The sequence below is a fragment of the Panicum virgatum genome, chromosome 9K, assembly GCF_016808335.1.
Source record: "Panicum virgatum strain AP13 chromosome 9K, P.virgatum_v5, whole genome shotgun sequence".
Classification (NCBI taxonomy): domain Eukaryota; kingdom Viridiplantae; phylum Streptophyta; class Magnoliopsida; order Poales; family Poaceae; genus Panicum; species Panicum virgatum.
Window position 1 is genome coordinate 61,991,502 of NC_053144.1, and position 14,531 is coordinate 62,006,032.

The 14,531-nt window shown below is 49.5% G+C and overlaps 1 protein-coding gene across 1 annotated transcript; it reads right to left on the bottom strand.

Annotated features, from left to right (window-relative positions):
- Positions 1–11,446: 11,446 nt before the first annotated feature.
- On the bottom strand, positions 11,447–14,300 carry LOC120646763 (protein DETOXIFICATION 48-like). Its single transcript, XM_039923217.1, has 2 exons — positions 13,770–14,300; positions 11,447–13,439 (listed from the first exon to the last, which is right to left on the bottom strand). The coding sequence occupies exons 1-2, from the start codon at positions 13,917–13,919 to the stop codon at positions 11,640–11,642; spliced, it is 1,950 nt and encodes a 649-aa protein (XP_039779151.1). The 5' UTR covers positions 13,920–14,300; the 3' UTR covers positions 11,447–11,639.
- Between the last annotated feature and the right edge of the window lie 231 nt (positions 14,301–14,531).

Genomic DNA, 14,531 nt, shown 5'->3' on the forward strand with positions numbered 1-14,531 from the left:
CATGAACGAAGCCCGACCGGGGGTGGCTACAAATAAAGCCACCACTAATCCCAGTCACGTTACTGCTGGTCGGTCTGCTCCGATCCCGGCCGTCATCTTTTAGGCAAGTGCCGGGTTTGCTAATTCCAAAGCGATAAGATCAGATAGATGATGCATGATCGGAAAGGAGCTGATGAGCTTGAAAGAAAGGTGTCGCAAGCTGCATGATGATCGATGATGCAAAGCTCGGCCGCACCTCACTACTTGATGCCCTGCTTCCTCCCCTTTTCACCTTTCTTTTCTGCTACGCAGCTATGCTGAAGCAAGAGACGGACCGGCCGGGCATGTTTTCTTCGAACAAACATGCGTTTTCGGTGGGGGTGTCCAGTTTCGTCAATGCGTGGGGAAGCTTTTCATTGGCTACATCGTCTGTATGATCTATCCATCCGTGCGTGCAATAACTTTGTTTTTTTTTCTTTTGATCCAAGCATTGTATTGCTGCTTAATCCACTGACACAGTGACACACTTGTACGTAGTGGGTTGTTGGGTGTGCTTACTTGTCAGTTGTCACCAGTTGAGACGATTGACCGACCAGCAGTTCAGTAGTCCATGAGACGATGATGATCCAGCATGCATATCCATCCTCAGCTGTCAGCTGGCTAGCTTTGTTTGGCTTTGATGGTACGGGTGGTGGCAGGTGGCGTATTCTCTCCGGTGGACCAGCTCGCTAGCTCAACGTACGTGCCAAATAATGTGTCGCACGAGTGCCCAAGCATCTAGGAGACAGACATGTTTCGTAGCTGGGGGCTTTTCCTTGAACTGACACACGGACTAATTTAAGATAAGGCTAACTAACGTCTTGGAGAACTTTTATCTAGTGTCCTCTCTACTATGTTACAGACACGCCAGCAATGGTGCATGCATGAATAACAGTACTGTGTTTTTTTAATACCGCCAAGAGTATTGGCACGTCATGTAAGACTCGTATGGACATATATTGACCGCACGTTCAAGTACAGATGCGCTCGTCCCTGGTGCGACACACGAGAGTCGCCCCAGATTGAGAACGAACTCGGGTGGGCACGCTCCAGAGAGAGAGAGAGAGAGATTTTCTCTTTATTTCCTAGCTAGAAACAATGTACTCCTCTGAACTTTGCACGGCACTATTGCTGGAATTTTGCTGCTAGCAGGAGGCTATACGATTTTTTCGTCTACAACAGGGAATTAACTGACATTCATGAATGGACTGGAAGCTATAACAAACAAGATGGAACTGGCCAGTGGCCGGCGCAGGGATTCACTTGAATAATTGGTTCATGGTTTGTTGGACGTGCAAAGATTGAACTTTGTAAGCCCTAGCTGGCCCATAGCCACGATGAAAAAAGATGTGGCAATGATTAGGGTAGAACACACAAGTGTAAAGGTCAGAGTGCCGCCTTCTCGCTACTGTGCCTTTGTCGGCAACCTCGTGAACACATGTAACGCGATGGTGCCCCAAACCCTAAACCCTAGCTGCATCATCTCCATGCGAGGGCGACGGAACCAAAATTTCTTTAGAACTCCAATGGCCCAAGGCGGCATTGACCATATTTTTATTGTAGAATTTGTGTTGGGTGCCTCTCTTTCTCTCTCTCTTTTGTTTGTTCTTTGTTGCTTTGATGGGGTGGGTGAAGATAAGGTGCAATCATCAGTAGCCTACCTAGGGTACAATGACTTGACACTTGTTTTAGAAGAAGCAGAGATATTAGTAGTACTACTGAACCAAACTATAGTAACACTCTTACTGGTTCTACTTCTCGCTAGTGTTCTATGGGCAAATATTTGGTTGGTTTAGACCTCCTCTTTCTGCAACTTTTGGGTAGATTAGTGCTAAATTGTATCATCAGGTCCACATATTTGTTCATCATTTACAATTTCCTTTTGCATCTTCCCTTTACCCCGACAAGCACTACTCCATTTTTCAATTCCACCAATGGCTGTCCGTGCATGGTTCATCGTTCCATCATCACCTGAACTAGTTTATTTATCCCCAAAGGTATGAAGGGGACGCTTTGCGGTTGGTGCAGCCAGACACGTGGTGCAATGACCATCATCCGTAACATTATCTCCAACCTATAGTTTATTGTTGTTTAAAAAGTTCACGTGTAGAGAAATAATTAGGCCGTAATGTTTGTAGCCTGTATGTGTGATAGATGGTGGTGATCGATGGTGATGGAGATGATGATGATACTTTCTATCCTTCATGATCAGTTATCTTGTCCATCTTTTTTGCCACATGCTTCCCGATCTTAAACTGATGCTTAAACAAGCTACTGTATTTTTTAAAACAAATTGAATTAAGCTATATTCAAGTGATATTAATGAAAACTAGCAGTGGACCGTAACCTTGTACCATCGATCTCAGTATATGCTAGATCATGATGAGGCCTAGAGGCACCTTAGAATAAACTAAAAGAAACAACAGTGGTGCAAATTGCTGTAGACCGATCAAGGTGGTCCTATTGGGGGATGGAAAGATACCTTTGCATTTTTAGTTTTCCCAAACTTGATCTATTTCCCTAAATTGATTTAAATACTTAGCCTTTATGGCAATAAACCATTAAAACCATGTTTCTATGCCACAGGGGCGGATCTAGGACCTCAATCTAGGGGGTTTATTTCCCCCTTCTTCCTCCTCCCTTCTATCCTTTTCTTCCTCTTCTTCATCCTTATTTTCTTCATATATAAGGTTTTTAAATAAAGCGGATATATATACCAAAATTGTGAATCTTTTACTACAAAATTATAGTGGTGATACCAGACAATAGAGGTTCCTCCATTCCTACAATTAATGTTGTTGATTGACAGATAAATAGGTCTATTGTTGATTATCTACATGGATTGATTACAACTGTGCAGATATATTCTATGAAAGATAACATCAGTCTCAATGGGAGTTTCATAAGCATTAATTTCTCTACAACATTACCAATTTTGCTAATTGGCAAGGTATTTATGAGGATAGATAAGGATGAAACTCCTGTGGCACAGCAGTTACTTAGTAGTTTCCAGTCTAGGTAGTTGTGCCATGAAACTTCCATTGAGACTGGTCTAAATAGTTGATGAAGTGTTATAAAGAAAAAAGATTTCAAAGACAACGGCGTATATAATACAAGAATCATTGCAGGAAATAAAGGAGAATTAAGATAATTTTGTTGAACTCCTTATCCTCTCGAAGTCAATAGCGCTATTTTATTCACATTTTACTGTGCCCCTTGCAATTTAATTATATCTACTAGCAAGCTCCACTCAATTTGTTAGTCCTACCCTGGTTCTAGTGGAAGGACTTATTTAAGCGTAAGATCAGCTAGCTACAGCAAGTTGAACTGTCAATGCAACGTGGTACAAAAAGTGTGCCTCATCATTAGCCGGATGCCGGTGGTACAAGGTTTAACAATGGGCATAAGTACTCATTAGTCATCTTAATGCTATAGAGATAAAGCACTGATCATGCATGCATATATGGATATATATACATATATATAGTGCGGTAGCAGAATGGGTGGGCATAGTGGTGCACATGCTATAACCTAATTCCTAACTACCGATGCCATTGAGCATGCATGCAGGCATATGGTAGAAGTAGATAGAACTAGACCAGGATATGTGACCTACAGTATAGCTAGTAGTGCCCCCCATCTGATCCACCCATTAAGTCGGTGTTTAGGATATACTAACTTAAACCATCTATCCATTATATAAATTCTTAGTCATTTTATCCTCTCGCCCTTCAATTTTGACTTCCAGCCCTTTCTATATATCATCGTTACCGTTTCGATTTGTATATATCGCCGGTTGTACCTATAGCCAGTCTTGATGCAACGCATATTAGGATGTCACGCAGGAATGGTCTTATTACTCTCTTGCAGAATATAATAAAGCTTGCTTTACACTCGGTGATATGTGTACACGGTTAGTTGACACACAAACGAACGCTGACCTATCCAACTGGTAGAGCACACGATCAATTCTTCACTATATATCACTTCATCACCGTAACCACTGGATGCATGACTTGTGCAAGCTGGAATCCGATCCATGCGAAGTGGCCTACGTACTGTTACGTGTTGGGCGATGCAGTGCATGCAGACCTCCCCTTTTTTTTTCTCTCTCTCTCGTCAGTGATCCCAACTTTTTTTTTGTTGAGAATTAGTGATCACAACTTGCCATATACCTTATTCTTACCGCCAGCAGGCCACTTGCTTGTTGGTGCTGTGTCAGATAGAGAGAATTCAGATATATTCTTTGTGGCCCTTGGATAGAACGAACGAGTGATGGATCGACGCCGTCATGACGGCGATCGAGGAGACATGTCGATCGACGCATACTTAGCTCGCTAGGTCAATACTGCCCTTCATAAAATCCGGTACGCCTGCGTTCTGAAGCAAGAATGGTATCTGCCTGCACAAAAAGATGGATAAAGGCCGAGATGATAGATCTGCTCACCACTTTTCAGGCTGCGGATGCTAGCTTTATTATGTCTCTTTTTTCATATGTATATATTATTATTATTATTTTGGATGGAAACAAGAGGGGCGCCCACCTACGCACAGTACAAAGATTATTTGATATATATAAACAAGTTGGCAGGAAGAAATATACATATATATATATTGTGCGAGGAGCCGAGGAGCTGACTATATTACATGTATGTATCAGCCGTCCCAATCTTACTATTTACTAATTGGAGGCTCCTTTTGAAGCCTACCGGTGAAGCCACCTAGGATCCTAGGTGGACAGTCTAAAAAATAGAGAAATCCTACAAATTCTCACAAAAATCAGAAACATCTGGCCATCATTTCGACAACTCTAATCATAATAGCCATTGGATCTGTTATTTTTTTTAATAAATTACCCATCTTTGCCATTATAAAAATAGATTAAAGTAACCCCCTAAACATGTATCTAAATTACCCACCTCTGTCATTATAAAAAAATAATCTAAAGTAACCCCCTAATATTCATGTAAATTACCCACCTATGCCATTATAAAATAATATCAAATAACCCCCTAAATTTTATATATATTATCCAATGATAACATAATAAAAATTAAAATTAACCCCAAATCTGAAACAAAATTATGTTATTATAATAAAATCTTAAAGGGCATCAATATAAAATTCTAAATTACTACTCCTTTCATTATTAAAATATTATTTATGTTAGTATTTATATAAACATATATACTAACCATAAGGTGTTTGTCATCATATATTCATGTACAAGAGAAGAGACAAGAATACCAATTTTCATGTTGCTTACATAGCTCAAACAAAGTGTTCAATTAAACACATATCAAACATATATGAAGGTGTGATGCAAAGTGAGAAAAAAATTGTTAGTAACTAAACCTATCATATTTATTACAATTATATAATGATAAATATATATCTTTGTAGTACTGAATTAGAATATTTAATTGGTTAAAGAGAGCGTTATCTAACTAGCCTGTGCGGGAGCACGGGTTGATAGACTAGTTGGTTTAATTTGGATGCAGATGCAGCATGGTGCGCCTTGTGTCAACTTGGAAAGAAAGTTGGTCTCACGAAAAGGATATTAAAATGCCTTTACATTGCCTCCTTTTCTCAGACAGAAAGCTCTTTTGCAAATTAGCGTGGTGGGAGTCAAGGAAAATTCCCTATCCTATTTCGTGGCCGAATAATTCCTGCTGCCCATGAAAAAGAAATGGAAAAGGAATAAAACGGGCACCTGGCCAGACGAGCATATATACATTAACTGAGGTTTATTAATAGTTTGATTGATGGCTCTTCCAGACGTATTACGTACTTTGCATCTGATACTAAATTAAAGTTTGGGGTTCAAATTGCCTTCTTTCACGCAATGTTCCGTATGTGTTTTTCCAACCTTTCATTTTCTGCCTAATCATTTCCGCAACCAAAGACGACGTGGAAACGTCCAGTGTAATAAACCACGTGGTGATGGAGTCCGGCCGTGATCGATGAGTAGATGGATCAAAACCCAACTGTGCACATAATTATATATTAGTATCCTTCGTTTTCATTATGTTTGTGTGTCACTTTGGGCTCTAATGTGACAATGAGCGGTCGTAATTTAACCACTAAATACAATTTGCATGACCTCCTTCAGCTTGCTTATTCTTCTAATTGACCTTGATTAATCTACACCACCTGTTGGATACCAAATACTTTTCCATACTTATCCTTCGGGTAGTTCAGATGGCTGGGCTGGTGGCTACAGCGGATTGCTGGTGCCAGCATCTCAACCGGCAGATGCAGCTAGCTGCCCATTCCCAGCTCAGTCGGCGCTTTTTCACCCAGCCGAACGGGGCGTTTCTCGTTGGTGCTTCGATCAGCTTTTTTTTAAAAAAAATGTTCTCATTTATATATCATAATAATATACACCGTGCATGTCAAAAAGTCAGTTCACAGCACATGCGTAAATGAAGCTCCGTCAACCTCAAGTCGGCAACGTCCTGTTCCTGTCCGTATCATCTCGTTTTCCTCCCCAACGCAACGCATCTCGGCATCTCATCTGATCGCACAAACCTTAGCGACAAACCGACCAAGTCGCCGCGGAGAGGAACCAGTGCAAGCATGCGCTTGCCTCGGCAAAGCTAACACGTAAACTGAACCGGCGACACTACTGCACACCGACCTGTCGATCATACTATTCGCTGCCGGCACAGCTAGTAATACACACTAACTAGTAATAGCTAGGATCCAGCTATAGTGATGGATTGTGAGAACCTAGCTGGAGACTTGCGTGCAGGCCCGGTACGTCATGGCCGCGGCGAGTGCTTGTGGTATGTTGGCATCGCGCACGTGCGCGCGCGTACGTCTGGCCGTCTAGCCGGCGGGGAGGAAATTAAAGATCTCGATGGTCGCCGGACGGCCGGCCGGGGATGGGGATCGGATCGGAGGAGGCGCCGATGGCGTGCCCGCGATCAAGGGAGAATCGCATGCTGCAGGGATCAGATAGAGATCAGTCGTGGATCCACCGGTGGCAGATCGCGGTGGTCCAAGGCGGTGACCGGTACACGGTGAGTGGCGTGCGCGCATCTTATCCATCCCCCGTCGCTCGATCGCCCGGACGCAACCCTGCCCCGTTGCTCCGGGTCAGAGATGAGCTAGGTTTCACCTGCGCGATGACGCTCCGGCAACGTAACCGCAGGCCAGCTCTCGATCGGACAGTATGCGCGCAGGCACCGTACTATACCCAAGCTAGCTATCTAGGACATACGATGTGTGCCAAAAGGCAGGAAGGGTTGGAAATATGGAGGCGGCAGGGAGCCATGCATGGGAATGTGCATCAGTGCGTGCCGGCGGCAGCGAGTGTGCAGTATGCACGCTAGCTAGAGCCTGTGCAGTGCGTGCCTCTCCTTTTATCTCCCTTAATTTGTGCGTGTCTGACGCCTTCGCACAAACCTTTATACAAAGCAATCACTGTGCAACGGTGGTCGAACGCAAGCTAGTATTGAGATACGTACTTATTATATATTTAAGCGTAGGCAAGCGGCAGCTTTTTCGACGTCCAACTTTCACCAAACTCTCCGATCCCAGACCACCTGACGTGGACACCCCATTTCTAAATCCCAGGACCGAACGCTAGTCTCGTTACATATATGCATTTCCTAAGAACAACCACGACTACAACTAGCTAGTATTCCATCATGTGGAGTCAACTTACACTAATCCAAAGGCGCGCGCGCGGTGGGTAGTGGCCAGTGGGAGCCGACGCGCGCGCGAGCGAGTAGTGCGCGGCGATCCTTGGACATGCGGGGTATCGCGGCCGGCCGGGGTCGCGGGGGTACGCTACTAGTTAGTGCTCTCGGTCGCTGCACGCTAGTGCGCCGCCCGATCCGCTAGTGGCCGGCGAAGATGTACTAGCTAGCTAGTAGTAGCTAGAGCCCAAACCAAGCCGGGCGAGTAGTGGAGGCGCCTTTCTGATCCTGTCCTAAGTTTTGCTTCCTCGTTTTCCAGCCGGCAGAGGAAAAGCCGGCGACGCCAAAGCCATGCCACGGCTTAGCTAGCTTGTTGGGACGGTCGAGCGAGCATGATCGCCTCGCCTCGCCTCCGTGCACTTTTAATTAACTGGGCAAAGTTAACGCTTGGCCAGGTGGTGGTGCGCGGGTCGCCGGCCGGTCGCTCGATCGGTTCGTTCTCACCTGCCAGCAGGCAGGACGACATGTGCCGGCCGTGACATCACGCACCGACCGACGAGGCCGCGTCGTCGGCACGCCATGCACGGGCGGTCTGGCATGCAGCTCTGCGCGCGCGCGCTTGTGACTCGAGATCTCACCAACCAACCATGCGTGATGCGTCTCGCCGGGCGCCGTCGCCTAGCCCTGCTAATGGGTTGGAACTCGCACCATACCTAATTCCACCCAAAATTAACATATTTACATATCTAACCCCACCCAACCCAATTAGTTAATTTCTCAACTCTAACCAACCCGCCCCATTATAAGCGGGTAACCCATAAAAACCCATGGGTTCTACTATGCAGAGGAATTTAGTGGTTCTACACTTAATGTGGGGACCACATGTATGTCTAGCCACACTACTTTGCACAGAGTATATGTCAGTCATATTGACTCATCTCTAAAAATTTCAGTCAATTTCGATAAAATTTTATAGTGTGAACGCGAGGTTTTAATTCCAGGGTCCGGCTCTTGATGTGGAGCCCACGTATAGTTCTAGCCACGCTATTTTGCACAGAGTAGCTGCCAGTCATACTGAGTCATCTCCAACAAATTTCAGTCAATTTCGATAAAATTTTATAGTGTGAACGCGAGATTTTAATTCTAGGGTCCGGCTCTTGATGTGGAGCCCACGTGTAGTTCTAGCCACGCTGCTTTGCACAGAGTAACTGCCAGTCGTACTGAGTCACCTCCAACAAATTTCAGTCAATTTCGATAAAATTTTATAGTGTGAACGCGAAGTTTTAATTCTAGGGTCCGGCTCTTGATGTGGAGCCCACGTGTAGTTCTAGCCACGCTGCTTTGCACAGAGTAGCTGCCAGTCGTACTGAGTCATCTCCAACAAATTTCAGTCAATTTCGATAAAATTTTATAGTGTGAACGCGAGGTTTTAATTCCAGGGTCCGGCTCTTCATGTGGAGCCCACGTGTAGTTCTAGCCACGCTGCTTTGCACAGAGTAACTGCCAGTCGTACTGAGTCATCTCCAACAAATTTCAGTCAATTTCGATAAAATTTTATAGTGTGAACGCGAGATTTTAATTCTAGGGTCCGGCTCTTGATGTGGAGCCCACGTGTAGTTCTAGCCACGCTGCTTTACACAGAATAGCTGCCAGTCGTACTGAGTCATCTCCAACAAATTTCAGTCAATTTCGATAAAATTTTATAGTGTGAACGCGAGGTTTTAATTCCAGGGTCCGGCTCTTCATGTGGGGCCCACAGGTAGTTCTAGCCACACTGTTTTGCACAAAATAGCTGCCAGTCGTACTGAGTCATCTCCAACAAAATTCAGTCAATTTCGATAAAATTTTCTGATATAAACACGTGGTTTTAATTTCAGAGTCCAGCTCTCACGTGGGACCCACATTTATATATAGTTATACTATTTTGTAAAAAATATCCATTTCAACCCACCCCAACCCGCCCCAACCCGCATTTATATAGAACCCGCCCCGACCCACCCCATTAACTAATACAACCCATTTTAAATTATCCAAACATACTCCATTTCAAAACCCACCCCATAAAACCCATTTCAACCCAACCAGCCTACCGTCGCCGCCGCCTCGGCGCCTCGTCGGCACGGGGCGGATGGAGAGATATTCAGATCGCGCGCGGGCCTGCCGTGGAGATCGACCCGGTCCTGTCGTCTGATCCGCAACGTACCCCCCTTGTCGTCCTCGGTCCTCTCCATGGACGGTACTGAAAATCCCCTGGCACATGCACTCGAGCAGCAGCAGCTGTGGCGTGATTGCTTCTATTTTCTTTTCGGGGAGGTGGAAAAAGAAAAACTTTGTGCCAGATGCATGGTGGTGGCTAGCTGCTACCTTTGCTGCTTAAGAAAAAAAACAGGCAATTGACTCCTAGAGAGAGGGACACTACATCTCCCTCTTTCATCCCACTTACTATGTCTGGATTGATGGAAACCATAAATTTCTATAGGCTCCTCCGAATCAAATTCCTATGTTCCAAACAGGTGCTCGCTGACTTTTACAAACCATTCGAGGCACGTATATATAGTTTACCATAGATTCTTTGTTCCCCTACACATATATATTTTTTTTTAAAAAAAAGTTCCCTTTTCACTATCACCACTGCTATAAATTACTACTTCACGCTAGCTAATCTGATTCCTTTGACACTTTGACTCTCGCGCTAGTTTGACACCTGCGCGGGACGAACACCGGCAAATGTTGGAGCGGCACCCTTTTCTTTTGCTGAAAAGGATTATCTCACAGCTTCTCCATTCCAATATAGAAAAACCCCCAGGGGGTTATGCAGCCGCGCACCATCACCCGCTTGGCCCCCCTGCTTTTTCACAACGGGAACGAAAAAGCATGCGTGACCTTTTCACAAAATCGCAAGACACCAACCAATTGTGCCTTTTATTTCTGTTGTTCCTTTCTTTTTCTTTCCTCCTGATCAGCTCCAAGTGCCTGTAGACATCAGACCATTTCATTTTCATTCATTTGCCGCGCGACTTTATGGTAAAGCACATGTACAACAGGGGGCGAGGACAAATATGTTGAATTTGGAAACAGTGGCGAGGGTGGGGCCGTGGGGGCGTCACCCACCGGCCACCACCAATCCACCGCCGGGCCCTCACGCATGTAACCACTGGGGGAACAGCGCTACAGGCAGGCAGGCAGGCAAGCCACTCTGCCACTGCCAGTGCTGGGGCTGGGGGAATCGGTGGAGGCAGGCAGGGGAACAGTGCTATACATCTACGACGCCGTGTGTGTGTTCACGTGTGCACTCGCTCGTTAGATTGCCATCAGCAATTCAGCATCTCACCAGAACTTTTTTATAAAGCTATTCCCATTGCTTAATTTTATTGCGTGATTGCATAGAGTGCAATGTCATCTACGCGCATTTAAATTCATGGATAAAACAAGTTCCCCCAACGCAAAGTTTCATTTCATGATTTTCTAAACTAGCCGTAGCATTTAATTGTAATGCATGTGATTGGGCGCAATCGCATGAAATGAAAATCTTTATAGCCCCTAATGCAATGATTCATAATTTTCACTGTTTCATTCTTCATTCTGATGAAACTTTTTCTCTTTTTTTTCTTCATAATTATCTTGTCATATCATCACAAATTAATCGGACGAGCCACTTGTGATGAAAGTTGTCGCGTATGAAATTTCTATGAAACTTGTGATGGGACGAGTCTAAAAGACCTCTAGCTCTTACACCCTTACATGGAGGCAGGAGCTACAGCCTTATATACTGGATAGATAGAGAGATAGAAAAGAAATTTATATATGTAGATGACAAAACATATAATCCTTTTCGATCGGTCTCTAGTAGGAGTGATTCGTCATAAAACCTCGCCCCAGTTAAAAAAAACTAAACTAAACAGGAGGATGAAATGGAGACGGATCAAAGTCAATGGCAAGATTAATAATGGATTAATCGACCAATCACGCACGCGCTTAGACCTGGCCACCTCCACGGCCGTCGCCATCGTGCCCCCCGTCCCCCACACTGATGAGCGGGGCCCGCTCCGGCCCGCCCCTCCTCTGCTCCTTTCCCAACGTCGCCGTCGTCGTACCAGCACCGCCACTGCTGCTGCTGCTGCTGCCGTGATTCTCCCTAACCCCGGCATCCGTGTAGCCTCCGTTGGCGCTGTCGTCGCTGCCGCTCACGCTGGCGCCGGTGGCGTCGTCGTCGCTGGTCATCAGGCCGGCCTCCAGCTTCTCCAGCTCGTTGTCGTTGCCGCCGCAGCTCTCGCTGACCGGCACGTAGTAGCCGCTGCTGTTCTTGCAGCCGGCGGCGGCACTGCTGTTGGTAGTGCCGCCTGTGGCGATCACAGTGGTTATATCACTAGTCGTAGCCGGGGTGGTGGCGTTGCACTCGCTGTTGTTGTGGTTGTTGCTGGTGCTGGTGCTGGCTTTGGTCAGCTCCTTGGCGCGCGACACCTCCACGTCCCAGTCGGTGCCCGCCACCGCGCGCGCCATCCAGACGGCGCAGGCGGCCTGCGCCGCCAGGAGGCCGAGCCACAGCCCGGCGAACCCCAGGCGGGCGCCGAACGCCAGCGCCACGCCCACCGGCATGCCCACCAGGTAGAAGGAGGCCAGGTTGATGCGCGCGCCGCTGGCCGGGCGGGCGCTGCCGCGGAGGACGCCGCAGCCGGCCGTCTGCGGGCAGTTGCCGAGCTCGCAGAGCCCCGCGATGGGGAGCGCCACGGCCGTCAGCCAGAGGATGTCCGCGTCCGAGGTGAACATGCGGCCCCAGTGGTTGCGCACGGACACCATGAAGGTGGCTGCCGCCAGGCCCACGGCGACGCCGATGGAGAGCGCGGCGCCGGCGGCGCGGCGAGCGCCCCCGGGGCGGCCCGCGCCGAGCTGGTGGCTGACGCGCGTGGACGCGCCCTGGCCCAGCGAGGAGGGGAACACGTAGACGAGCGACGTGGCCTGGATGAGGATGCCCATGGACGCCACGGTGGCGCGCGGGTTGGGCAGGAGCCCGGACAGCACGATCATGAGCTCGTACCACCACCACTCGAGGCAGACCGCCGTGGCGGTGGGGACCGCCAGGCGGAGCAGCGCCGGCCAGTCTCGGAGGCAGTCGGAGGTGGGGCCCACCCACGAGTCCCTGTGCGCGCCAGAGATGGCGAGGAAGCAGAGGAGGGCGAGGAGCAGGTTGAGGTCGGTCAGCGCGACGGCGAGCGCGACCCCGGCGACGCCCATGCCGAGGCGGTCCACGAGGAGGTAGTTGATGGGCCCGTGCAGCAGCACGGAGAAGAGGGAGCACGCCGTGATGGGAAGCGTCAGGTTCTGCGACCGGAGGTAGACGCGCAGCGGGTGCAGCACGGCCAGCACGGCGAGGTCCGCCGACGCGTACGCGGCGAACGTCTGGGCGGCGTCCGCGACGCCCTCGTCCTGGCCCAGCAGCTTGAGTATGCAACCCGTGGAGGTGACCCACAGGAGGGAGATGGGCAGCGCGACGGCGAGGAGCAGCAGCACGGTGCGGTGCAGCGCGAGCGCGAGCAGCTTGCCGCGGCGCGCACCGAAGGCCTGGCCGCAGATGGGCTCCATGCCGAGCGCGAGGCCCGAGAGCACGGAGTAGCCGGTGATGTTGGCGAAGCCGAGCGCCAGCGACCCGCCGGCGAGCGCGAGCTCGCCCAGCCGGCCCAGGAAGAGCATGGAGATGAGCGCCCGCGAGTACATGACGAGCCCCGTCACCGCCATCGGCACCGACACCCGGCCGATCGCCCGCGCCTCGCCGGCCACCTGCAGGTGCCATCCATCATCCAGCACAGGTAAGACTAGCTAGTAGAGTACGTAGCACACACGTACGCCCCCAGCCGAGACTTCCAACAGCTCGCGCTTTCCTTTTCCTTGCCGTTACTATTACCGCGGCATGCCAGTACCAGCTAGTAGTAAACTAGTAGTAGACATTAGGCAACAAGCGGCAGCTAGGTGCTGACCACTCGCGCACTGTACGTAGCCGTGCCCGTGCCGTGCCGTGCTGTGCGCGCCACACTAACCGGCCTGCCGCTTATTAGCAGGGAAGGAGAATGCGCGCGGGCGGCGACACGTGCGCGGGCAGGGCGCGTATACCTTGGAGAGCTGCAGCGCATGGCCGCCGGCGTCGTCGCCGTCGACGGGGCGGAGGAGCTGGCGCGCGGAGGCCTTGATGAAGGAGCCGACCGGCGGCAAAGGCGCCGGCGCCGGCGGCAAGGCGGTGTCGCTCCCGGCGGCGTTGCACATGACGGTGGCGATCGATGGACGATCCGGGGGAGGGGTGCTGGAAAGCTCGCGCGCGTGCGCCTCTCCCTCCCTCCTTGCCACTGTTGGAGAAGATGCAGGCAGGGAGGGGCGCTGTCCTCTGGCGATTGGTGCCGCCGCGAGCTGCAAGTACGTTTTGACTAGCGAGCCTTTTAGCAGTAGTAATCTCTCTCTCTCTCTCTCTCTCTCTCTCTCTCTCTCTCTCTCTCTCTCTCTCTGATCTCTGTGTGGCTGGCTGCTGGTGTGCTCGGCCGGCCTTTTGGTCTCCTCCAGAGGAGGTGCGGCGGTCAGTGGAGGGCGATCAGGATTCAGGGGCTCTGCTGGTTGGTTTGTGTTTGGGTCGGCTTGGGGTTGGGGGTGTGTGGCCTGCCCATATATATACGCGCGCGCTGCGGGGGCGCACGGCCCGCGCCAGGCCGAGGTGTAGTACGTGTCTGCCGTTGGGGGATCGAATTCGCCGGGCCGGAAGAAGGGAGGGGGAGGAAAGCTGCGTGCGCCGGCGGCGGCATCGATCGGCTCGCGCGCGGCCTCGTCGACGGAACCGGCCGCGCCTCGGCATCGGCATCGGCATCGGCATCTATGTGCGCGCTTGGC

Bases quoted from the DNA above. Each gene is read 5' to 3' on its own strand.
- LOC120646763 (XM_039923217.1), bottom strand. From the start codon at position 13,919: ATGTGCAACGCCGCCGGGAGCGACACCGCCTTGCCGCCGGCGCCGGCG. The intron at 13,440-13,769 runs GTATACGCGCCC...TGGCACCTGCAG, and splicing joins ATGCGCTGCAGCTCTCCAAG to GTGGCCGGCGAGGCGCGGGC.